Source organism: Neofelis nebulosa, chromosome 13 (genome assembly GCF_028018385.1).
Source record: "Neofelis nebulosa isolate mNeoNeb1 chromosome 13, mNeoNeb1.pri, whole genome shotgun sequence".
Taxonomy (NCBI): Eukaryota; Metazoa; Chordata; class Mammalia; order Carnivora; family Felidae; genus Neofelis; species Neofelis nebulosa.
In genome coordinates, this window is record NC_080794.1 from 82,744,142 (window position 1) to 82,768,995 (window position 24,854).

Genomic DNA, 24,854 nt, shown 5'->3' on the forward strand with positions numbered 1-24,854 from the left:
TTTGCACAATCAGGAGAAGGTCTAGGAGGCTGGTGATCGAGTCTCTGACTCTCCCCTCGCAGAGGAGCAAAGCGAAGGAGAAGGCTGCAGAACTGGGTGTCCTGGTCTCGCCCACTGTGACGCATGTGAAATCTGGCTCGATGGCTGGGTTTTGTCTCCCTGTCCCTCACCGAGGTCACGGTCCTTTGTCTATAACCTCAATAATCATTTCCACAGCAACTCACTGGGATGACAGAGGGGCCCAAGGGTTACGGAACCGTTCAGGACAAAGGAAAAGGCATGAAAAAAAGAAGACCCAGGGAAACAAAGCTCCCAGTTTAGAGACTGAGCTCCTATATTTGAGTCTCTGCCCCACTCTCGCCAACTGTGTGCCCTCGGGCAGGTCACTAACCGTTTCTGAGTCCCCATTTCCATCTCCTCGTGGTGGGGACACATACTCCTGCCTGCCTGGCTCCATGGAACTGTGGGGGCAAGTGCCATCATGTGCCCGCAAATACCTGGCAAACTGTGACGTGCTGTGCAAACAGGAATTCCTGGTTCTGTTTCTCACCTGGTTATGATTCAGTCCCTAATACCTCCAAGAGCTGATTTTTATTGTTATTATTTTTATTTTATTTATCTTTTAAAGGTTTATTTATTTATCTGAGAGGGAGGAGAGAGAGAGGGAGCGGGCGAGCACAAGCGGTGGAGGGGCAGAGGGAGGGAGAGAGAATATCAAGCAGGCTCTGCGATGTCAGCCCCGGAGCCCGTGGTGAGGCTTGAGCCCACGAATTGTGAGATCGCGACCTAAGCCACAATCAAGAGCTGATGCTCAACCGACTGAGCCATGTAGGCGGCCCTCCGAGAGCTTAGTTTTACTCTTAGGATTTTTAGGTGGGAATGAGACGGTGTGCTAGTCAACATCGTTCTTATTTGGAAGCCGCTCAGCTAGCCTCCGGTTTTGTCTGTCCTCCCGTTTCATTGGTCATTTCTATTTTGCCCAGAAAACAAGTAAAAATAACAGAATAGGAAACTGACTTCAGCTCTACCCACAGAGAGCAAATCTGGGGAGAAAAATGGAAAGAAAAAGCAGCTGCTGCATGGGCTCATATGCAGGTGTGGCTGTTTCCAGCCGCCCTCATCCCTCTCCCTGTGCACCTGTGGCCACGTGCCCCCCCCCCCCCCCGCCCCCCGGCCATCTGTGTCATTTACAGCCATGGCTTCTGGCCAGCAGTCCCAGCTTCCAGCTCCCGAGGGCAGGGGCTTGGTTCACATCATGATGGTTCCCCCAACGGGAGCCCCGTTCCAAAGAGAAAAGGCTGTAAGAGGTTGGCTCATGTCGGCATCAGGAACATCTTCTCCTTCCATCTTTTATCCTTCTGACTCTCGACTTCCCATGGCTGCCTGCCCTCCAGCTGCCTCCTTCCTGCTAAAAAAGGAGAAGGTTCGGTATCTCGCGTGTGCCTTCAATGCAGCTTGCCCAGGAACCTGCATTCGACAGCTCCCTGCGTCGAGCTCCCAGGGTATCTGGCAGTCAGCCATGTGCCAGAGTCTCCCTCATCGAGGGCTGACCAGACCCTCGCCTCATGTCTCCCGCCCTCCCCTCTGGAACTGCGGGTAGATGCCTTTGTTCCTTGCAGAGGGTCTAGGCTTCACTGCATTCTGCATGCGTAGGGAGAGCTGTCCCGGGTATTCGTGCTACTTGTGTGGTTTTGGAACCAGGGGGAAAGCAATCCGTGACCATCAGAAGAAACTGAGGATTCAGCAAGGTTTACAAACACCAACAGGTAAACTTTGGCCTTGTCTGTGTAAAAACACTCAAGGCATTCGTTCAAACTCCGGGGTGCGAGCTGAGATGCCCGCTCTTACGCTCGAAGAAATTAGAGAGGAAGCCGGCCCTGGTCTGAATTAAGTGGCAGCGAGGGCACTCTGGTGGCAGCAGCCGATAACATCTCTCTGTTGTTGCTACTTTCCATGCAAACATATCGTCAGCAAATATCTATTGAGCCCCTGTGATGTGATTGACACCATGCTTTACATATGCTTCGAGCCCTTATCTCTTTCAACAGTCTTTTCAAGTTATACAATTTGTCCCCATTTCACAGGGTCAGAGTCTGAGGCTCCAAGAGGTTAACAAACTTGCCCAGGGCCAACATGGCTAGTAAATGGCAGAGCTGGACTCAGGCTCAGATCTACCCTCTCCAGAGCCTGGGCCGTCTGGTACTTAGACTCGCTACCCACCTACCCACCCTGTGGACGACTCAGTTTAATTTCTGTGCCAGTGTTCTGGTGGAAATGAGTCACCTGTGGGTTCCATGCACTGGCTTTCGGGAGAAGTAGGCACCCTGGGCCAGGATCTTGACCCTAGAAGTGCTGGCCCGTTTGGCAGGTGTCTTGTCTCAGCCTTGTCCCTTTGATCCGGGGGACAACTGCATCATCACTCCCCTGAGCGTGTGGCTTTTCCCGGCACCTGGGTGGGATAAGTTCATTGTCTCTTGAAAAGAACAGTGGGCACCGCCTCCTTGCCTCGTCCTCCTGGAATGACTGCCTCCCCTTTGGGCTTGTCATCAACCCCCGTTCTTGCGCCCATTAACCCCAAGGGGTGTGGGAATGGCAGCCCAATTTTAAGGCATGATTAAGTTGTACACGAGAAAAACGTCTCCTTCCGCGCCTCCTCCCTACCACCAGGCCTCCTGGGAGCTGGAGCCTTGAGTCACCAGGTCACTCCCTCCCTCCCGTCCTTAAGTCCTAACCAGGAACCTGGCCCCTGGCCAACGGGGCACTGTCCAGGCCTTCTCCCAAGCCAGGCCAGGGGCTGAACCTCTGGAGCCTCAGGGTTTGCAGGTCAGAAAATCACTGGGCTGGAAGGGAGCAGAGACGATGAACTGTCCAAACCTCCTCTTCTGGAGGGGGCGCCCACAGCCCGGGGAGGGAAAGGGTTCGCCCAGCTCGCCTGTGCCGGCTGCTCACCTGTTTTCCTGGGGGAGGCAGACCCTGCCCGGCAGCTTTCCTGTCACTGTTCACGGCTCATCCTGGAGAGAGATGCTGCTTGGGGCCGCGCGACCCGTCTGCCCTCGAGGCCTGGGGTCAGAGCAACCAGGACAGTGCTCGGCTCAGGGTGGCTTTGGGTAGAGCGACTTCCCTGCCCAGAGACTCCGTTTGCTCTTGGTGAAATGGGCTGTCGCGTTGCTTCAAGTGACAAATGGCCTGCATAGTGCCTGGCACACAGTGGATGTTCATGAACATTGATTCCCTTTGCTGCCACCTGGATTCCTTCCTGTCCCATGACGTGTGCTGGCGTTCACACGGAGCCAGGGGTTTGTGCGGTGTGCCCACACCTGGGGGCACACACCTGGGCAGGGGAGGGGGGGGGCGTGCGGACTGGGACTGCGACAAAGCGCTTCCTTCCGGGGTGTTCTGTGGGGAAGGCCGTGCCCCCTGTTGTGTTTGTATTCATGATGCGGAGCGCGTCCCAGGTGCCGGGTCCTTTGCCAGAGAAAAGTTCTGTGACTGGGCTCCACCCTCGCCACTCCCTGTTCAGACAGGGGCCAGCCACTGCCTGCTTTGGCAGATGGGGAAACTGAGGCTCTGAGGAGTCTTTCCGCAAGGTCACGCAGCTCTTTATTGCTGGCGTGGGTCCAGCTCCTGCCTTCTGGTCCCACTCTGGCCTCCTGCCACCTGCCCCCGGGGAAGTGGGGGAGGGGCCTTACTCATCAGCAGAGGCCCAGAGCCTTCCTTTCAGGGAGTGTGCCACAAATGTTCTACACCTTAAAAATTTGGCCCCCAAATATGAAAAGCACAGCTCATAACTGAAACGGACAAATGTTCAATTTTGAGTGTCTATAAAGTTGTTGGAGCTCATTTACCTCTCCGATGCCGCTGGCTGGCCTCCCTGTGGCTCTGTCTCTAGTGGTTCATTCACCCCCAGAAGCGTTTTCCTTGCTGACTCTGGGCCGGGAAGCTAGCAGGGAACACAGTAGATTGTCCTTTCCCTCTTGCTGGAGCCGTGATCCCCCTGTTGGCCTGTCCCTTCTTCCTGCCCCACAGTGCCCCTCCCCACCCCAGCCCCACCCTGTTGGCCCTGCCACCCCAGGGGCCTCCACGTGCAGCTGAACTGTGACATGCCCGCTGGAGGAAGGACCTGGGACACAGCGTGGGCTCCTGTCATGGGGACAGGCTCAGCGGCAGAAGGCCTGCGTTCTCACCACTGTGTCTCTTTGCCAAGTTACTTCGTTCCTTGAGCCTCAGTCTCCTTTTGTAGAAAAGAAGTTTTCTACCAGCTGCATGGGGTGATGGAGAATCACAAAACACAGCCTTTGGGGAAAGTCTCAGGTACCATACAAATATAAGTAGCTGTGTATTTTCTCAAGTTGTTTTTGAAGATGTTTAGTATTTTTTTTTTTCAACGTTTTTTATTTATTTTTGGGACAGAGAGAGACAGAGCATGAACGGGGGAGGGGCAGAGAGAGAGGGAGACACAGAATCGGAAACAGGCTCCAGGCTCCGAGCCATCGGCCCAGAGCCTGACGCGGGGCTCGAACTCACGGACCGCGAGATCGTGACCTGGCTGAAGTCGGACGCTTAACCGACTGCGCCACCCAGGCGCCCCTTTTTTTTTTTTTTAAGCGAAGGCTAAATCTTTAGATTGCTGGACTTTCGTATCGGGGAGTAGAAAGTCTCTCTTCTCCCTGACGTGAGCTCTAGGATCTCACAGGCAAGTTGCTTTGCTTGGAGTCGTGTGGGAGATTCTGCCTGTTCCTAGCTCGAGCCAGGCCCCCCACTGTGTGGGGTTGCCCGGATCCTGTGCTTTGGGACTTGGGCTCAAATTCTGACCACTCCTCACCCCTTCTAAGGGCTGGATGAGCGAGCGTGTGCATAGTTTCCCTCCGTGGCAGATAAAAGCACTTAACAATGCTCTCTTATGACTGTTGTCATTATCAAGCCTTTGATTGTAATTACTTAAATTTGTTACAACATTTAGTACATGCTAAAATACTGTCGTCGGCAGTAGGAACAGTGCCCTTGAGACCTTAGGCAGGCCCCTCATCTGTCAGGGTCGGCTTCCTCCTCTGCTCCCGGGCACGGTGGGACTCTGGTTTTAGGAATCCTATTATCTATTCAGCCCCACTCCTGTACCTGGCCTTCAGGATTGCCAGGTCATATCCTTCTCACCTCATCGTTTCCCAGATCAGAAAAAGGACAAGTCGTTCTCCATAGGGGCTGAAAAAAAAAAAAAAGCAAAGCATTGCTTGTCCTGAGCAGGTGCCAGGACCACAGAGCTGGATACCTGTGAGCACAATTTCTCAGGCTAAAGCCGAAGCAGAGCACAGGTGTATCCTGCCCCTCAGGCCAGAGGACGAAGGTTTCGGCTCCAAATGCCAACGGGGAGATCCGCAGAGGATGCGCGTGTGTGCTCCATATGTTATGTGCCGTGGCTGTGGCACCTGGCCTTCGCCAGCTGGGTCATGCCCGGCGCGCAACGGGCCAACAGCTCGTGAAGATGTGAGATTTCAGAAGATTCCATTTTGCTGATTGACGACCAGCTTTGCTCCTCTTTCTGAAACAGGAGTGAGCAGATGTGAGCCGCAGGGGGCTCCGTTTCAGCTGTGTTGGTGAGAGCTGCGCCGACGTTTTCCGGAGCGCAGCGCACGGCGTCGAGGGGGCCTTGCCCCCAGCTTGGGTGCTGCCTGGTCCTGTTATGACCTATCTGTTACTCTCTCTGTATTAGAAAAAAGGAAAGGTAGCGCATCAAAACCACATTTGTTTTCTTTCAAGGCTTTCTTTCAATGCTTATTTATTTATTTGGAGAGATTGAGAGAGAGAGAGCTGGGGAGGGGCAGGGAGAGAGACTCCGAAGCAGGTTCCACGCTGTCGGTTCAAAGCCCGACGCGGGGCTTGATCTCAGGAACCGCGAGATCACGACCTGAGCGGAAATCAAGAGTCAGACCCTTAACTGACTGAGCCACCCAGGTGCCCCAGAATATTCTTTTAAACTGAACAGCTGACTTCACTGAAAGGTAAGTCTTAAGTAGATAATAGTACAGTAGGTCTAAGGTATTAAGTACAAGGTGTGAAGTTACTAACGTGGTTTCCAGCCAATTAGATATTCACAATCCAAATCACTTTTGATTTCTCCCTGTGGCACCCGCACACGCCTGGTGCTGGGCAGACGTCACGAAGCGAAGCCTGTGGCACGGCGGGCCCCAGCTCCTCTGCAGGTGCCAGGGTTCCATCCAACGTTGACCCGGCACCTGAACTCCTCTGCGGCCTTGCTTGCATTTCTCCCTTCGACGTATTCCCCACCCTGGTACATAGTGCCACCTCCCGAATATTCTGCTGCGGGGCACCTGGGTGGCTCAGTTGAGCTGAATATTCTGCTGCTCCCCTGCTCGTAAATCTCGGATGCTCCCCATCGCCCCCCAGCCAGCAGATTCTTGGCCCGACTTTTGAGGCCTTCTCCAAGCTGGCCTGGGCCCCGGCTGCCCAGATGAGCGTCCACGGCTCCCCTTCTGGGCGGCCCCAGCACTTGCCACGGTGTGTCCTCTAGGACCCAAACTGAGTCCCAGGACACTGGGGTGTGGCCGTTTGCCCGCGTGCCTTTGCCCATGTAGTTGTCGTTACTGAAATAATTTTCAACTTACGGAAAAGCCACAAGAAGAGTAGAAAACTCCCATATTCCCTTTGCCCGGATGCCTCTGTTGTTGACGCTTCACCACATGTGCTTGGTCACTCCCCTGTATTAGCGTGTCTCTTTTTCTGGATCATTCAAGAGCCAGGTGCAGACACAACTCTGCCACCCTCCAAAATACAAACCAAAATAGACACTCCAGTGTTTGCCTCCCCCGGAACAAGGACGCTCCAGCATCACGCCAATGCAGCCATCCGACTGGGAAATAGATGCGCTGTGTGACCGTATCACCCAGGCGTCAGGACCCATTCAGACTCACCAGCTCGTCCCCTTTTCCATCTGATCCCGAATTCAGTCCAAAAGCATGTGTCCTACTCGACGTAAGCTTGCGGACTCTCTTCAGTCTGGGAGAATTCCTCAGTCTCCCCTTGTCTTTCATGACCTTGAAGAGTACAGGTCTTTCATTCTGGAAAAATCCAACCTGTGTCTATCCATAGTTTTCTCATGACCAGACTCTGGCTGGCCGTTCTGGTCAGTCATCCCACGGAAATGATGCTGTGCTCTTCCCAGGGGGGGTCATGTCCCAGAGCACAGCGTGATGGCCGTCCCTCCGCCAGGGATGGTGATCCTGGTTGATGCCTGGCCAAGTTGGTGCCCACAGGTTTCTCCACCAGTAAGTGGATCCAAGAGCACACGATATCCTTTCCTTCTTTAAACCACCCGCCTGCCTTAGCGACCTTTGATGGCTGCCCAAATTGACCACCGCCCAGATGGTTCTGCAATGGTGACTTCGCTTCCATCATTCCTCCTATGCTTTTGACAAGTTGCCCTTGTACTGGAGAGAGGAACTTTTCCTTCTCCCCTTTTTGTGCATTTGTTTGTGTCTTTGTATCTGTGTGAACTCATGGATTATTACTTTACTGGATGGGTTAGAACCCATTAGTATTTGTATTTTTTTATGCCCGAATACTCCCAGATTTGGCCAGCGGCAGCCCCTTGGAGGTGATTCTTAACGTCCTTTTGACCTCTCTGGGCAGAGGGAGCTGGGAAGTAGAGGTATGTGTATGTGAGTGCGCACACACACACACACACACACACACACACACACTGCTACACCCAGTTCTGTGTTTATCTCATGCCTCTGATTGCAACACTGCTCGAGAGTGCTTTAGAGCCTAATCACCTTTTGTATACGCAAATGCTCTGTGAGAACCTGGCTCCCATTACCCTTGATGTGGTTCTTTGCTGCTCTCCCTGTCCCTTCTCCTGTGACCTTCCTTGCCCTGTCCGAGGGAAGGGAAGGGAAGCTTAGTGGCTTTCCTTCCAAACCATCTGAGAGAGAGAGAGAGCGAGAAGAGGGAGAAGATTCTCTTTTTAATACAGAAACCCTTTTGCACTCGTCTGTCTGCTAAGCACTTTGCTTGCCCTGTTCCAGATCGCCCCACCTGAGAGAACCCTGGTTTTCAACCACAGTTTGTTCTGTTACCACCCTTCCCGGTTCTCTTTATTTTAGACTTTGAACTCCCCGTGCTCTAGATCGGCCTGTCAACTCCGGAGTGCGCGATCCCCATTTCCTTTTGACACTGCTCTGCTGAGGCATGATTGGCACATAAAAAGCTGTGCCTTTTGAGTGTCCGCGACTCGCTGAGTTTGGGGATGAGAACACACCTGGGAAAGCTTCATCACCATCAAGACGTAAACGTGTCCATCATCTCCCAAAGTTTCCTTCCACTCCCGCTACTAGTATTAATTATTGTTATTATCTAGTGATCCCCATTGGATTCAGCCCGGGGCCCTTCTCAGGGCACAGGTCCCTCGCGTGTGCGTAGAGCTGAGGTGCGGGCTTTTTAGACCAGAATGTGACTGTCTTCCTTTCTGAAGCAGAGTCCTCTCTGCCTCAGTGTCTAAAGGGCGGGTGATGGGGCGCCTGGGTGGCGCAGTCGGTTAAGCGTCCGACTTCAGCCAGGTCACGGTCTCGCGGTCCGTGAGTTCGAGCCCCGCGTCAGGCTCTGGGCTGATGGCTCGGAGCCTGGAGCCTGTTTCCGATTCTGTGTCTCCCTCTCTCTCTGCCCCTCCCCCGTTCATGCTCTGTCTCTCTCTGTCCCAAAAATAAATAAAAAAAAAAAAACATTAAAAAAAAATAAATAAATAAAATAAAGGGCGGGTGACTCATGGCCCTTCAGAGGAGCACTTGTTGAGGCCAGGGCCCCTCCCTGACATTCCAGCGGGAAATCAACCCTTTGCTGGCCTGACTAAATTTATAGTGGGCTGGTCCTGGCAGCTGGGGACAGCAGCTGGTGGTTAAAATCTCTGACAGATTTTTTTTTTTTCCCTCCAAAAAATGTTTCGGTCACTCTAGTCCGAGCACCACCACGGGGAGAACTTAGAAGCCATTTATAGCCTCTTGCAGTTGGCCCAAGAAAAGCTGCTTCATGAGAATCCCTCCACTTCCCCAGAAGCCAGCTCTCCCCCATTCTCAGCCACCCGGAACATAACTGGGTCACTAGGAAGACACAAAGGCCTCGGAGCTGCTGGTACAATGTGAATTTGACAAATGTTTGGTTTTTTTTTTTTAGTAATTTCTTGTGGTTCAAGCTAATGTATGTATGTGTATACACACATACACTTTTATTTTAAAATTATTATAATTATGTTGTACGGGAGGTTTATAAACCTGTATCAGTGCCTATTAACTCTTGATCTACACACTATTCTAACACGCCGAGCTATGTGTCTTAGTCTGCACGTGAGAAGCAGAGAACTGAAGGCGTAAAGTAGAGGAGAGTCAGGTAGGTTAGCAGAGGTGCTGGCTGACGGCCTGCGAGTGAGGGGCGAGGCTGAGTTGGGAGAGTCCTTGGTGACGGTGCAGCCCAGGGCCTTTGCTTTTACAGATGGAGCAGTCACCTGGCTGAGATCCCAAGGTGGGGCCGGTCTAGAATCCAGCCCTCTTGACTTCATGTACAATTGTGCTTTTAGTGCCCCAGCATACTTCCTCACTGACATCATAGTGACTCAAGATGCTGATTGTGTGTCATTGAGAAAACATTTCATTATGTTCAAGATTCTCTGTTCAGAAAAATCGGAGAAGTGTCTGATAGGCTTTGAAACATAATTCCTCCCAAAGAGTTAAAGTAACAATGCCATCCCACAGAATATGCAGACAGATATCTCTTCCTCACCAAATCCTCCACTGGAATCTTCATTTTCCCCAGTGGTGCCTGACGAGCGAGGCGTGGCTGCGTTTGTGCCTTGGGACGAAGCCGACAAGCCCGTGGAAAATGTCAGCACAAAAGTGGGGACTTGACTCTGATTGTCCCATCCCTTCAAACTTTCGCTGAGTTACGTACAAGCCGAAGTTGCTCCCTGCCACTTGAAACTGTCCTTAAATATGTTTTCTTGTTTATTTTGCTTGTAAAAGCCGTACATAGTCAGCACAGAACTAGAAAACAGAGACAAGTTCAACGGGAAAAAATACTTATGGGGCACCTGGCTGGCACAGTCCATGGAGCAGGTGATTCTTGATCTCAGGGTTGTGAGTTCAAGCCTCACATTGGGCATAGAGATGACTTAAAACCGTAAAAAAAAAAAAAAAAACCCACTCATAATTGTACTACTGAAAGAGAATTACTATTAACACCTTGGCACACATCTTGCTTGGTGCTTGTTCACTCTGCTGCACGTTTCCTGCGTGTGTGTTTGTACATACGTGTACATATCTACATGTATACACACGGATATATAAACACTGATATACACGTGCACATGAGATCTGGATCGTGCTACTGACATATTTATTTATTTATTTACTTACTTACTTATTTATTTTGAGAGGCAGAAAGAGAGAGGGAGAGAGAGACTCTTAAGCTGGCTCTGCGCTGTCAGGACTGAGCCCCGATGCAGGGCTCAGTCCCACGAAGCATGAGATCATGACTTGAGCCAAAATCAAGACTCAGATGCTCAACCAACTGAGCCTCCCAGGCGCCCCCATGCTACTGACAGTTTTAAAAACATTTCTTTAGTTAATGATGGACGTAATTACCTCTAGGGATGTAGAGATCTACCTTATGTTTTTAAACAGCTGCCAATAAGTCTGTTTCTACAGCTTTGCCTTAATATGATTAACTGTCTCCTACTGTGGGACGTTTTGGTTGTTTCCCGTTTTTTTGTTTTGTTTTTGGGGGGGGTTGCTATTATGGTCACAGATGTGATCAGCATCTTTGTTCAAACCCTTAATCATCGTATCATCGTAAAATAAATTCTTGGAAGTACAGTGGCTGTGTTGAAGGGAACAAAGTCTTTTCTGGCTTTCCGTGTGTATTGCCAGAGCTCCTGGGTGATGTTTTTCCATTCAGGTTTTTTTAAATTTTTATTATTTTTATTATTTTTTTATGACTTTGGAAAGTCGCTAATGCCTGTATTTTAGGATTCTCTGAATTGTGATCCAGAATCCCTGCCATCGTCCCGCCTCCAAGCTGGCTCCTTCCTTTTCCCCTTGTACCCATTTCTCTCTGACTCCTTGGGCCTGGTCGCAGGGCTCCGAGATCGAGTTCTGGGGGATTTGGAACGGTGGGTGGGAACCGTGGAGGAAGAAGGGAATGTCACAAGGTCCATGGGAATAAATAGTAAGGTGTGGTCATGGGCATGTGCTGGTCTCATCACATTTAAAACATAGTTTCAGGAAATTCACCCACCCTGGGCCCCCCTGCCTCTCATTCATTTCAATGCCAAAGGCAGCACTTTGTGGCAGAGCATTGGATAGAAGTTTGGGGCTGATTCCTTGCCTTAGGATCTAGTTCCAGTCCCTTGACCTGGCCTTGGGACCTGGCTCCCGTCCACCCCTCCCCTTCCCAGTCTCTGCCATCCACACTCCCGCCACACTGACCTTGTTGTTCATTGCTCTAGAATGGCCGACTCCTTCCTGGTTCGGCGTTTTCAGATATGTGGCTGCAGACCCTCTGTCTTTCTCTGACTCTTCAACCTTTGGGACACGGCCTAGAGTGGTGGTTAAAAACATTGCCCCTCGAGGGCACCTGGGTGGCGCAGTCGGTTAAGCGTCCGACTTCAGCCAGGTCACGATCTCGCGGTTCGTGAGTTCGAGCCCCGCGTCAGGCTCTGGGCTGATGGCTCGGAGCCTGGAGCCTGTTTCCGATTCTGTGTCTCCCTCTCTCTCTGCCCCTCCCCCGTTCATGCTCTGTCTCTCTCTGTCCCAAAAATAAAAAAAAAAAAATTAAAAACAAACAAACAAACAAAAAAAAAAAACATTGCCCCTCGAGTCAGGCTTGGGTTTATATCCTGCTTCTGCCCCTTACCAGCTGTGCAACCAGGGACAAGTTATTCAGCCTCTCTGCGCCTTAGTTCCCATATCTGTAAAAACCCCATTACCATGAGGTTAATGATGGTACCCACCTCACAGGGTTGTCGTGAAGATCATATGTGGTGATATCTATGAGGACTTAGACTGGCAGTTCCTGGCACACAGTACACGTTAGTGAACATTCATTATTGCCGAGCTGACCGGGTGGCCTCACCCTACCCCCTAAACAAGGAAATGTTCCCTGTCTCCCGGCTGGGACCTCCTGGCTTTGTCTCACACAGCCTTCTGTATGTTTCCTTCTTGGTGGTGACTGCGATTGGTACTAAACAAGCATTTTAAGAAATGTCTGACTCTTGCCTAAGACTGTAAACTCCATGAGGACGGGGCCCGCCTCTTCCTCATTTACGACGCAAGAGTCAGGCTGCAATCCGTGCCTGCTCATGGAACAAAAGTGAGGGCCCTGCTCCTCACTGCCCAGAGCCAAGTTCATCAGAAAGAAACACTCATGGACCTCCGTGATGAACTAGTAAGATGTACCCGATTATGGAAGGGGGTTCCCAGCAGAGTGAGCTGTTGTGTTGACCAGACTGTGACGGTGACCTGTGTCCCTCTGCACTTTCAAAGCCCGCTGCCCTTGGAGGCTGTCTGGTATCCACCCTCTCAGTGGATGAAGGGCCAGTGCGGTTTTTAAAAGTTTCTAAGGCATATAGTTCAAAACTTAAACAACAAAACAAAACAAAACAAAAAAACGATTAAATGAATTACTAGGAAATGGAAATGATACCCGGCCAGGATTTCTCCTTCCTGAGCACTATAGACACTCTGGGCCAGATAATTCTTTGTGGTGGGGCTGTCCTGGGCATTGTAGGATGTTTAGCAGCGTCCTGACCTTTATTATTAGATCCACAGACAAAATTACTCTATCAAGTCGCCCTGCAGGCTTCTAAAGACTCAGTTTCTGTGTTTTCTCCTCCTGGGCCAGCGCCACCTGTGGGCCACACTTGGAGTAGCAGCAGATCCTTCCGGAAAGCCTGCTGGGGGTCCAGATTAACTGTGCTGCTCAAACACATTGAAAACTTCAAGGAACATTTCTGAGCCTGGGTTTTTTTCCTCTCCTCTCCCTAGGTCACCTATAGCGGATGATGTCATCCAGCCAGCTGCCCTCGAGGACCTTGAAAACCCACTGTTAGCCGCCTCTCCCCACCAGGGTGAAGCCATCAGCCAGGTCTCCGGGGACCTGACAGCCCAGAGGTACCGTGGGGGCTAGGCCTGCGTCTGGTGGTGGGACCCCGGGGCCCAGTCTCTGAGGCTGCCTCCCTCCACTCCCCTCCCCTCCCCTGAACGCCACCCCTACGTAGGTTTGCACGCCTCTGCTGCACAGGGCTGGGGACTCTTCTTGGGGCCTTAGGGACCTAAGGGGACACGAAGAAGACCCCGCCCCAATGAGCGATTTAGAGATCTGTTCCCTTGTGATCTTCAGGGGCCCCTATTTAAAATAGAAGTCCTCTGGGAGAGAGGACGTGCTATTTATACCTCTCCAAGGAATGACTCAGTTGACTGCCTCTGACCTCCCAGGACACGAGCTGGGTTAGCAGAGAGCTGTGGTCAGAGCAGAGGGGAGCCAGCAACACCATGGGGAGAGGGACCGGGTCCTTGTGCCTTTGCTTGGCCGACGGGTTTTGCTGGGGTGGGGGGGGGGGGGGGCGGGGGTTCTTCCCTCACCTGCACTACGTGCCTCGGCAACCCCACAGCAATTGCAGATGTCCAGGTGCACTGTGCATAACCCCACTGGCACTTGATTTCCAAGAGGCTTGCCCAGCATCAGCCTCAGGACTTGGTTCAGATGCCAGTACACACACACACACACACATACCTATCTCTCTCTATACACATGCTCCTCCCCACCCCCCCACATATATACATATAGGTTTATTGAATACACACACACACACACACACACAGACACACATGCTTCCATTTTTGAGATTTAATTCACATGACGTTGCATAAGTTTAAGGTGCTTTATACACAGATGTTTTAATTTATGTTTATATCAGTAAAGCAGCCCCAGTGTGTGACCCCACATGGCAGCAGGGATAGCGTGCTGAACAGGCGCTCCCATGGACCCCGAGCTGGGAAGCTGGTGGGGCACACCCATCCATCCAACCCTCCCCCACCCACCCCCCTGGCCATTTTACAGGAGGGACCCAGAGGGGCAAGCGGAAGCTCTCTGAGCGCTGGATGCAGGGCGACTTGGCTGTGTGGTTCTGTGGCTCCCAGAAGAACTCACGTGTCTTTGGGTCTTGTCCGTGTTTCTGAAGTTCCCTCCCAGCCCTGAGAGCGTATTTTATTTTTTTTCATTTTTATTTGTTTTTTAATATTTTTTCATGTTTATTTAGGCAGAGGAGAGAGGCAGAGTGCAAGCAGAGGAGGGGCAGAGAGAGACAGAGACAGAATCGGAAGCAGGCCCCAGGCTCTGAGCTGTCAGCACAGAGCCCAATGTGGGGCTCGACCTCACAGACCGCGAGATCATGACCTAAGCCGAAGTCAGATGCTTAAGACTGAGCCACCCAGACGCCCCCCCCGAGACTGTATTTTAAATGATTTGTCCCAGCCCGCACAGTAGGCAGTGATAACTGCTCTTAAAGCTTGCTCTGAAGGCCCCTTCTGTGCCCCAGGCACCACACTTGAGTGTGTCACATTGAGTGTCTCTGTAAATCCTCCAAATACCCCTAGGAGGTGAGGGGTTCTCTTAGGAACCCCTTCGCCATTTTACGTATGAGCAGACTGAGGCTCGGTTCCGTTAACGTGTTCAAGGACACGTAGCTGGAGAGTGGTGGAACTGGGATTCCAAGCAGGTCCTGCTGGCCTGCCAGCCTGTGTTCGGCTGCGGGGAGAGCCAGTTTCCGCCTCCCACAGTGCACGGGGTTCCGCCTACATCACTGGCCCCTTTCAAGTCCAAGGAAGATGACGCACTGTAGGGCTGTGTCACCTCTGACCGTGACCAAGAGTGATCACAGGATGCAGGAAGGAACCAGTGGTCAAGTACAGATTTTATCTGTGCTGAGAACTTGGCCAGCTTTCTGGCTTTATTTCCCAGGAGAACGGTGCAGGTAGAGTTCAATGAGCAACTTTGGTGCCTGGCCAGCGTTATTGAACATTTGTCTGGGGTCTCATTTTCTTGGTTTTACTGGAAATCAGTAGAAAAGAGGCAGTGCTGATAGGAGCAAGGGTGGGTCTGGCTTCGGTCACCAGCTGCTTCCACAGAATACTCATTATTCACTGATTCCATATTTGTGAATTTGCCCCTTCCTAAGATTTACTTGTAACCCCGAGATCAACGCTCATGGCTTGTGGTCATTTGTGAACATGTGCAGAGCAACAAAAATCTGAGCTGCCTGGGGCCCTTGTTCCCAGCGGGGGTGGCGGAAGACGCCCTGTCTTCTTACTGTAGCTCTCTTACTGGAAACAGGTGTCTGCATGGTATATTTAGGGCCATGGCTTTTGTAATCTTGTGCTTTTTCGTTCATGATCTTGCTGCTTAAAATGGCCCCCAAGGGGGGAGCCTGGGTGTCTCAGTCGGTTAAGCGTCTGACTTCGGCTCAGGTCATGGTCTCACGGTCTATGAGTTCGAGCCCCACGTCGGGCTCTGTGCTGATGGCTCGGAACCTGGAGCCTGCTTCAGATTCCCTGTCTCCCTCTCTCTCTGCGCCTCCCCTGCTCACGCTATGTCTGTCTCTCTCTCAACAATAAAAAAGATTAAAAAAAAATTTTTTTAATGGCCCCCAAGGTAGTGCTGAAGTGCTGTGAAGCGTATTTAAGTGCAAGAAGGCTGTGGTGTGCCTTCCGTAGAAAATATCCATGTTAGATAAGCTTCATTCATGTTAGATGAGCTTCATTCAGGTGTGAGTTATAATGCTGCTGGCTATAAATTCAATGTTAATGAATCCATGATATCTATTAAATAGGATGTTTTCACACAGAAATGCACAGAAAACAAGGTTACGTAGTGATGGGTTGACAAGAATGTTGTGACCAGGGGCTTAGAGGAACCTAACCCAGCTTACCTGCTGGGAACGGTGGTTCACAGTTCAGCTCCCGGAACAACTTGATAGAATGTAACTACTGTGAGTAACAGGAATGAACTGTACCTGACCTTGCGGATCCCAGAGAATAACCGCGAAGGGCATTCTAGGTGGGCACTGGTTGCTTTTTAACCTCAGAAATGGCCCTGCCGCCCCACCCCACCTGTCTTACCTGCTGGGGCTGCTGTGACAAAGGACCACACAGACCGAGGGCCTTATAAACAGCAGAAATGTATTGTTCATAGTTCTGGAGACTGGACGTCTGTCAGGGTGGTCAGGTGAGGATCCCCTTCCCTGCTGCAGACCTTCTTGCTGCAGACTTCAAATTAATTAATTAATTTGAGAGAGAGAGAGAGCACAAGAGGAGTGGGGTGGCGGGGGGGGGGGGGGGAGACAGAGAGAGAGAGAGAGAGAGAGAGAGAGAGAGAGAGAGAGAATCTCAAGCAGGCTCTGCTCCGTCAGTGAGGAGCCAGTCTTGGGGCCTGAGCTTATGACCTGGGAGATTATGGCTTGAGCTGAAATCAAGAGCCGGATGCTCAACCAACTGAGCCACTCAGGTACCCCCTGTGGGGTCTCTTATAAGGGCACTAATCCCGTTTGTGGGGGCTCTCAGGACATACTCATATCCCCAAGGTGCCATCTCCTATTTCCAGCACATTGGGAGTTAGGATTCCAACATGTGAACTGAGGGAGGACACACATATTCAAACCACAGCACCACCCTTGGATCCCCTCGCGGGTCGTGTCCCGCGTAGGGTAGGGACAGGGGAGGCAGAGGGGAAGAAAACAGGGCAGAGGAGGCTGAGACGGTGCACTCTAGAGGTTTGCTCCCCCTAGGAGTAGGTTGGTACTTTAAGTTTCAAAATTAAATTTAAATTTAAATTAAAAAAAAAATTTTTTTTTTGGCATGGAACTGGAGGGTTTGCTTTAAGCCACCTTTCTGCCTCTCTCTCGATTACCTATTGGTTCTTTGGTGCCACATCTTTCCCTTACAAGACGTCTTCTTTCTGAATTGGAAAAAAAGGCACCCCCATCTCTGAGGCAGTTCTCAAATACAATGAAAGGCATTCGCACGCCCCCCTTCTTCTCTGTTAAAGCCGTCGGAGGACATCAAACCTTGCTTCTTCCCCAGGGAAGAGCCTCCGAACCTGCTCTAAACTGGTTGAGCTTCCCTTTTTGCCGTTGGCATCCCTGGGCCCAGACCTTCGAGAACATTCTGCAAATGACTACACTGTCCATGGCCCATCTGTTTAGTATTTTCAAGACCGTTTTTAAAGCAGCGGAACTTGTTTTTTAAATAAAACCACACTTATTAAACAGAGTAAAACGGGGCACTCTGGTTACATCCTGGAAGTTCCTTTAGCCAGGAATCCAAACAGAGGGGTCTCTTTAGACCTTGAGGGCTCTCCCTTGGACACAGCTGGAAAGCCACTCACCTGACTCCTGTCCAGGGAGGCCAGACTCTAGTGTGCATCCAGATAACCCAGTTACAGCACACATTGCTGCCCCGCCCCTAGAACTTCTGACTCAGGAGGTCTGGGGAGCAGCCCAGGACTCTGCATTCCTAAAAGATCCCAGGTGATGGTGCTGCTGGTCTGGGGTCCACAGCTGGAGAGCCACGAGGTAAGGTGGGGCCGTTCTCAACCTGTCTGGCTATCTGCAGCTCTTCAGGATTGGAGACATCTGCCCCTAGCAGCTGGTGGCTCGAGTTTCTGATTCCCACTGTCAGACGAGAGAGCCAGGAGTGGGCATAGCTCCAGCCAGTGTCATAGCCTCGCTATGGAGTTACCACGGTCGGAAACTTCAGAATTTTCTGAAGTCGAAAGACAGGGAATTCACGCAGATTTACAGCTTCTGTTTTTCCTCTTGCTCCCGAGCCATGCATTTATTTTGGGGGCAGCCGTTTGCACCAAAAGATTTTCAGCTGTGGGTATGCAGGAGCGGGTTCAACTGCCTCGCCGAGTTTAACCGAACTTTTATTTAAGCAAGCACCGTATCGTAAAAACTGCATGACAGAGTGAACGTATTATTGTTGCTGTTGTTGTTTTTAATTTAGAATAGGGATCACGCAAAAATCTTCTCTCAATTCCAAAAACAATAGATATAAAATAAATAAGTGACAGAATTCCTTTATGCCATTTAAAAGGTATGTGTTGGGGTGCCTGGTGGCTTAGTCAGTTAAGCATCCCAGTTCTTGATCTTGGCTCAGGTCATGGTCCCAGGGTTGTGGGATCAGAGACCCTGTGTTGGGCTCCATGCTGAACGTGAAGCCTGCTTAAGATTCTCTCTCTCTCCTTCTGCCCCCTCCCCTGCTCGCGCACTCACATTCTCCCTCTCTCTCTGTCTCTCTCTTAAATAAATAGATAAATGGTATGTTAAAGGTACACGTTTACGAATCCAGTTGATGTGGCCAGTACCCAGTTGGCTGAGTAAATTGGGGTGCATCTGCATGCTCGGACAGGGCCTTTGAATTTCCAAGTAGCTGGCTACTATTACATGGAAGCTTATCACTTGACATGTTGGCAGGGTTCAAATATTGCCAATTTCTTTTTTTTTTAAATTTTTTTTTTTAACGTTTATTTATTTTTGGGACAGAGAGAGACAGAGCATGTACAGGGGAGGGGCAGAGAGAGAGGGAGACACAGAATCGGAAGCCGGCTCCAGGCTCTGAGCCATCAGCCCAGAGCCCGACGCGGGGCTCGAACTCACGGACCGCGAGATCGTGACCTGAGCTGAAGTCGGATGCCTAACCGACTGAGCCACCCAGCGCCCCGAAATATTGCCAATTTCCTATCTCAGACGAACGCGTGACCTTGCCCTTGTTTTGGTTTTTCACGGATCTTGAGCAAATTTATCTGTGTAGGTAGATTTTTCCCTTCTGAATAAATCGCTACATCTTGGCCACCTGAGATCAGTTTCCTCCGTCCTCTGCATGCCCCTCTCTGCAGTCTCTGTCACCACAGAGCCACTGGCCACTGGGGGGGAATTCGTGACCCAGATCAAAGGCCCTCGGATGGCGTTGGGGTGGTGTTTATGGCCTTTCCTCTAGTTTATTAACTAGCCTGAGTTCTGCTTGGGTCAAGCTCAAAAGCAGTTTCCCATCTCTGAACACAGGTTTGCTTTGTGGAGGGAAACAGGGTAAGAATGTTCTGGGAAGGAACTGATAAGCCAGTTCAGGGTTAACTGTGTGGAGCCAGTCCCCCTTGTTGAACGTGTGAAGGTCAGGATGTTTAGGGCCTGTTCACACTCTCTCGCATGGGCTGAGTTTCACATGCTGGTTTATCTCGAGAGAGACTAGAAATAGCTCGAGGGGCCTGCCTTGGAGCTTCCAGCCAGTTTGCAAGCCTGTCTGGGCACCTTGGGACTCAGGCTTTGCAGTAGCTGCATCTCCGAGGAGTGTATCTCCCATTGCTGAGACTGTCTTATGGAGGGAAGCACAGGCCTCTGCTGGCCTGCTGTCCGGGGCCCCGACCGGCCGAGCTTAGCTCTCCAGAGCAACAGTGTCAAAGTGCTTTCTCCCCTCTAGCTTGTATCTGACTTTCCATCTGAATCGAGTCTTTGGCCTTAGCCTTTGCCCTATTACGTGATTGTGTGCACTTGGGAATTCAAGAAGGAAAAAAATCAAGAGCCTGGGAGGAAAGCCTGTTGTGCTAATACCTTCCAGATGGCGATACGAAATGGGAGATAAGGTGGTGTCGCCCATCTGGCCCGACAGGACGTGCTGTGTTCTGCCCGGGGTTTGGGGGATATTATCGCCCTCCGTGACAGCGAGGTCACTCTGGTGTCTGTCTTTGGACAGGGGCTTAGCTTGGCACCTCCGGCCGATCTCTGAAATGCAGTTCGCTATCAGGTCAGTGGGGGATCTGCCGGGAAGGACTCAAAAGCCCGGAACAGGCAATCAAAAGGTAATAGTTACTGGCAGCATCTCGCCATGGCTGAACTCACAGGCCTGTCAGGCTGAACGGAAGCCCTGAATGGACATCGTCCGTGTGTCTCTGGTTCCTGCGTGGGGCGGAAACTGCATCCAAATGGTTAGGAGACCAGTTGTTGTTTGTGGGGACCTGGGTGAGGCACTGAATCGGAGATGGCGAGGTCTGGCCATTAGCCATGGCTCGCCGTCTGCGTTAGGAAGGATTCTAAGGTCTTGTCCAACTGGGCCTAGCAGGAAAGAGTGCCATGATCAGTAAGTCATGCCTGTCTGCTGGAAGGAGGTGTGGTGGCTCATGTGGCCTCTTCTTGTTAACTCTTCTCTTGAACAAAAAAGGCTTAAATTAAATCAACATTTCCTTCATCTTCCGAAAAGATAAACATGCTGTGAATGTGAATTCAGCTTCTTTGTTATTCCACTAAGGCTTGGAAAACATTAATTCCTTAAATGAGAAAAGGGAGCTCAGAGTTTTATTAAAAAGGCCTTCAGACACCCTACCCCCGGCCCATTTTATAGAAGAAATCGAGGCAAGAGAAAGTTAGTACCGCGCAGAAATGAAATGAGAATTCACGTGTGAGGCCTGCATCGGGATGCCCTGGCCTCCTCTGTGCCGGCTCGGTGGCCGTCCGGGAGTTCCCGCTGAGGGCTGGCAGGGGTGCTGGCCATTGCCAAGGGCCCGGCTCCCTGACCGCGATGTCTGAGGACGAGCCCTTGCTGCTCAGGGAGGCTTGGGTACAGACAGAAGCTGGCACAGAGAGGCTGAACTGTCCCCACCTTGTCTAGCAACGCTGTCCCCCGGGGCAGCTCAGGCTCGGGGCGGGGTGGGGGGCAGTACAGGGACCCTGTGTAAGTTCCTGCTTGGCGTCTAGAACCAGGGCTGGCCCTGTGGGCAGGCCACCCAGACAGTCGCCCAGGGCCCTGTGCTTATTTCAATGGTGTGCTGTCACCGTCCTGAGATTCTTGATCCTTCTGGAATGCGGGGCTCTGCATTTTCACTTTGCATTCCATTTTGCCCTCGAGTCAGGTTACTGGTCCTGCCTCAGACTGGGATTCCAAGAAGATTGCACAGGTGTCCTGCTGTTGGTGGCCTATGTGTTCGGGACGCAGGGAAGGAGCTGTCCTGTGTTGAGCACTTTTCACATGCCAGGCTCTGTGCTGGGGGCCGGAGAGGCCACAGTGGCTGAGACTTTAGTAGGGGAGCAGGACACCTTAGCTGAAAACGAGGTGCTCAGAGGTGGGGCCGGGCCCAGCCTGGCCATGCAGGATGGGCACATTACCCCCACCTGGGGAGGGGGTAGTTTGGTGGCCCCTCAGGATGATTATGGGGGGGGACTGGGAGGGGGCGAGAGACATAGGCATTCAGGGGCACGGTCTGCTTGAGCCAAGGCACAGAAGCAGCCTGGAGCGTCAGGGGGCCAGCTTGGTGGGGTTGGAGCAGAGAGAGGGAGAGGACAAACCTGGGAGGGGACAGGGACAGAGATGGGGTGTGGGAGGCCAGGGAGTTTTTTTCACCTGGGTTCCTAAGGCTACAGAAAGTTGGGGAGGCTTTCAGGCAGGGCAAGGACCTTATCAGAACTCGAGCTGGGTTATCCTGGTGACCGTGGGGATAGGTGTGAGGGGACAGAGGAGGCAGGCAGAGCGGGACGTACAGGAGCCCTGCTCGGAGAGGTCGTAGCCATCGTCACCAGCAGAGGTGGCCGGGACAGAGAGGTTCCGGAAGGAGAAGGAGGTGACTCAGCAGGAAGGGGTAATGGAGAGATGAGGACAATCCCAGCTTCTGGCGCTGGTCTGAGTCACTGAGCGCTTCCCTGTTGGGGCCTGACCCCCCTGACCCCTGGCAATGGGCCAGCAGCCAGCTGGAGGCCCCTGGGAGGTGGTGGGGGGGCTCTGTTCTTAACAGAGCAGTTGATTCATTTGTCTGGTACCTTTGGCTCAGAGAGCCTGGTGCGGGAAGGGTGTGGCCCTGGTGGTGGGCCAGCAGGAGGGAGGGTGAAGGGCGCAGGCTCCATGGCCTCCAGTCTAGATCCGAGGGGACCCCCAGTGTTCCCAGGGCAGGGAAGTACCTGTCACCTGTGGGCACGCCCCTCAGCGGAGTGTGACTGTCAGTGCTCTTCGCCCGTGGATTTGGCTTTGCTCTGGGGCCACAGATCCCAGGCCCCGTCTCCTACTCTCTCCGCCAGGGTTTTCAAAGACGGAAACCTTCCCCTGCCGTTCCCCTGCCCAGAGTTTTCTGGAAGCAGCAGAACCACGGTCTGTATCGCCTTCCTCCAGCTCACATTAAATCAAACCAGATCTTTACGGGGCTTGCCGAGGAGGGAGCACTGTCACTCCCGTAGGAACCGAAATCGGGGACTAGTAAATTTCTGTCCACTTGTGCACTGGCCTTGCTCCAGGCTTACCCATGGTCCTTACGCTCTGGTCTCTGTTTTTCTCCTCATTACACGGGGGAAGAAGGCATCCTGGGCTCCCGCTCTGCCTCTGTTCCTGACACCCGGCCTGGTCGTGCCCAGTTGGGACACTCCATCTCTCCCTGTCCCTCTGCCTGTTAATCCAGTGCTCACTGCGGGCGGCCTGGCTGCATGTTGCGACTATATGACTTCGGCTGAGCGACCTCAACTCTCTGCGCCTCAGTTTCCTTCCTTCTTTGTAAAGTGGGGGGTGGTGACATTTGCCTCAGAGGGTTGTTGTGAGGGTTATTCGAGGTCCTATGTGTAAAGTGTTTGGCACAGGACCAGGTACCCGGCGCCAGGCATGCTGGACCGGCCGCCTACCGTAAGGTACCAGGGACAGGGCGCACGGGACCAGGCACACCAGACTGAGCTCCCAGTGGGGTTGAGCTTCTGCTGTTTTTGTGGCTGTCGATTAGTAATGCCCAAGCCGGGGCACGGAGGCTGAGGGATTGCTGGCTTGGGGAAGGCCTGCAAGTCCAGGAGCAGCCCAGGCGGCGCGTGTTGTAGGCGCTGAGGGAGGCCGGCCTGGTGGGAGCGGAGCACGTGACGGCCAGGGCGGTGGAACCGGGGGTTGAGGCCAAGGCGGACCCCGTAGTACCTGCTAAGCAGCGACGGGGAATTGGAGCGAGGGTGCGTGGGGTGTGAGGGCGCCCCTGGCAGCTGTGCTCCACACCAGGAGGCCAACCACACGTAGGTGGAGCTGGTGGAGATGGATGGAAATTAGCAGAACATTCTTGACACTGAGACCCAGGGGTCCTGCATTTCTGCCACCCGGGGGGCTTCCTGCAGGGGTTCCCACCCAGAGGGAAGAAATGAGCCCTCTACCAGAGGCTCGGAAACCTCAGACCCTGACTCCAACCTCAGGCCTGGTTTCAGGCCCTTGGTGCTGAGTCACATAATTGTAACTGGGCCGCCTTCGGCCCTGCCAGCTTCCCTGTGGGCAGCAGAGTGGACGGCTGGAGGGAGGCTGGGAGGGCCGACCCCCCCCCCCCCCAAAAACCGTTCCCAAGCTTTAGTCTGTGGACGGCACCGTGAGCCTTGCTTTTTGCCACAGTTGAACATCAAACCTGTTTTGAGCTCTTTGCTTGAGGGTGTGTTGGCAGGTGGCTGTCCTTCCTACGTAAGGTCCCCACCCAGGGGCCCTCTCTGCACTCCGGGTATTTCCCTGGATGTCCAGCAGGGGGCGCTCACCCACTGAATGTGGGATGCCGCTCTGCTATAGATCTCTGAGCACCCGCACCCCCCCCTCTCAAAGGGTCCCCACAGGTCCCCGGTGCAGGTTCCTTGGCTACCTGTCAGCCTTTTGGCCTTGACTTTTATCAGCCTCGGATTTTAGGGGGTGTATCCCAGGGCGTTTGCAAAGCTGAATTCACAGAATTCACTGCCTATAAAAAAATGATTCGAAATGATCATACAAAAGTCCCCTCCCCAGAAGAAAAATCACACAAGACAACTCACAGAGTGTCCTGAGCACCCGCACTGCCTCCATCAAGGAAACACCCGGTTCTGCTGAAACCTCACACACGAGGCATCCACGCCTGACCAGGGGGCTGTGGCACCGGAGGGTGCCTCCACTGTGTCTAAGCAAAGGCCCTGGGGAACCGGGCCCGGGATTGAGGGAAGCCATGTGCTGGGTCTTTAAACAGCCCATCCCACATGTGTGGGGTGAATTGGGTGGGGTGAGGGGGCCTGATGAATGTGCCATTAATGAGCCAAGTTCCACTGGGAATAATTCTCCCTTTGTGTCCCCAGCACCTCCCCAGCTGCTGCCTGTGCGGATCTCACTCCCCGAGCCTCAGAACATGTGTCTTTGCCTTCTGCCCCAGCTGGTGATGGAGTAGAGGCTTCCGCTCTCTCCTGCCAGGGTCTGGCCAAGGACTTAAGCAGGTATGGTACTAAACTTTCCCTCCACGGTTGCTGGAGAGGAGGGGCCTGGTGGTCTCTTCCCCCTAGGCCTTGGACTCAGCTGCCATCGGGTATGGCACCAGCAAGGTGTTGACAATCTGGATCTGTGATGCCATGAATTTGGGCTGTAGCCGATGTGGAGTTTACCCCTGCAGGCAGGTGTCTGTGTCACCATGGGGGTGTCCTTCGTGAGTGAGTGTATTATCAGGGGTCTCCAGAGAAACAGATCCAATAGGAGGTATATATACATACAGACAGAGAAACGTATGTTAAGGACTTGGCTCATGTGAATCTGGGGAACTGACAAGTCTAAAATCTTCAGGGGGCGGGGGGTGGTAGGGGCAGCAGGCTGGAGAGCCAGGGAAGAGCCAAAGCTGTAGCTCAAGTCTGAAGGCCATCTGCTGGCAGAATCCCTCTTCCTTGGGGGACCTCAGTTCCCATTTACTGATTTATTGACTCATTTATTTCTATCAATGTGGACTTGGGGTTATCTATTTTATCCTTTGGGTTATAATAAAATAACACTTGATTCTTTTTTTTGGCCCAAAGTATCTTAGCTTTGGCC

The 24,854-nt window shown here is 52.4% G+C and overlaps 1 protein-coding gene across 14 annotated transcripts in view; it reads left to right on the top strand.

Moving 5' to 3' along the window:
• Nucleotides 1-24,854, top strand: part of TACC2 (transforming acidic coiled-coil containing protein 2) — a 213,385-nt gene that overhangs the window by 90,775 nt on the left and 97,756 nt on the right. For 12 of the 14 annotated variants that reach the window (XM_058697977.1, XM_058697987.1, XM_058697989.1 and 9 more), the window contains 2 exons: nt 13,047-13,172; nt 24,137-24,271. In XM_058697977.1, the coding sequence (XP_058553960.1) occupies nt 13,047-13,172; nt 24,137-24,271 (261 nt within the window). The remainder of the gene's footprint in view (nt 1-13,046; nt 13,173-24,136; nt 24,272-24,854) is intronic. The other 2 variants (XM_058697988.1, XM_058697990.1) reach the window with 1 other exon arrangement.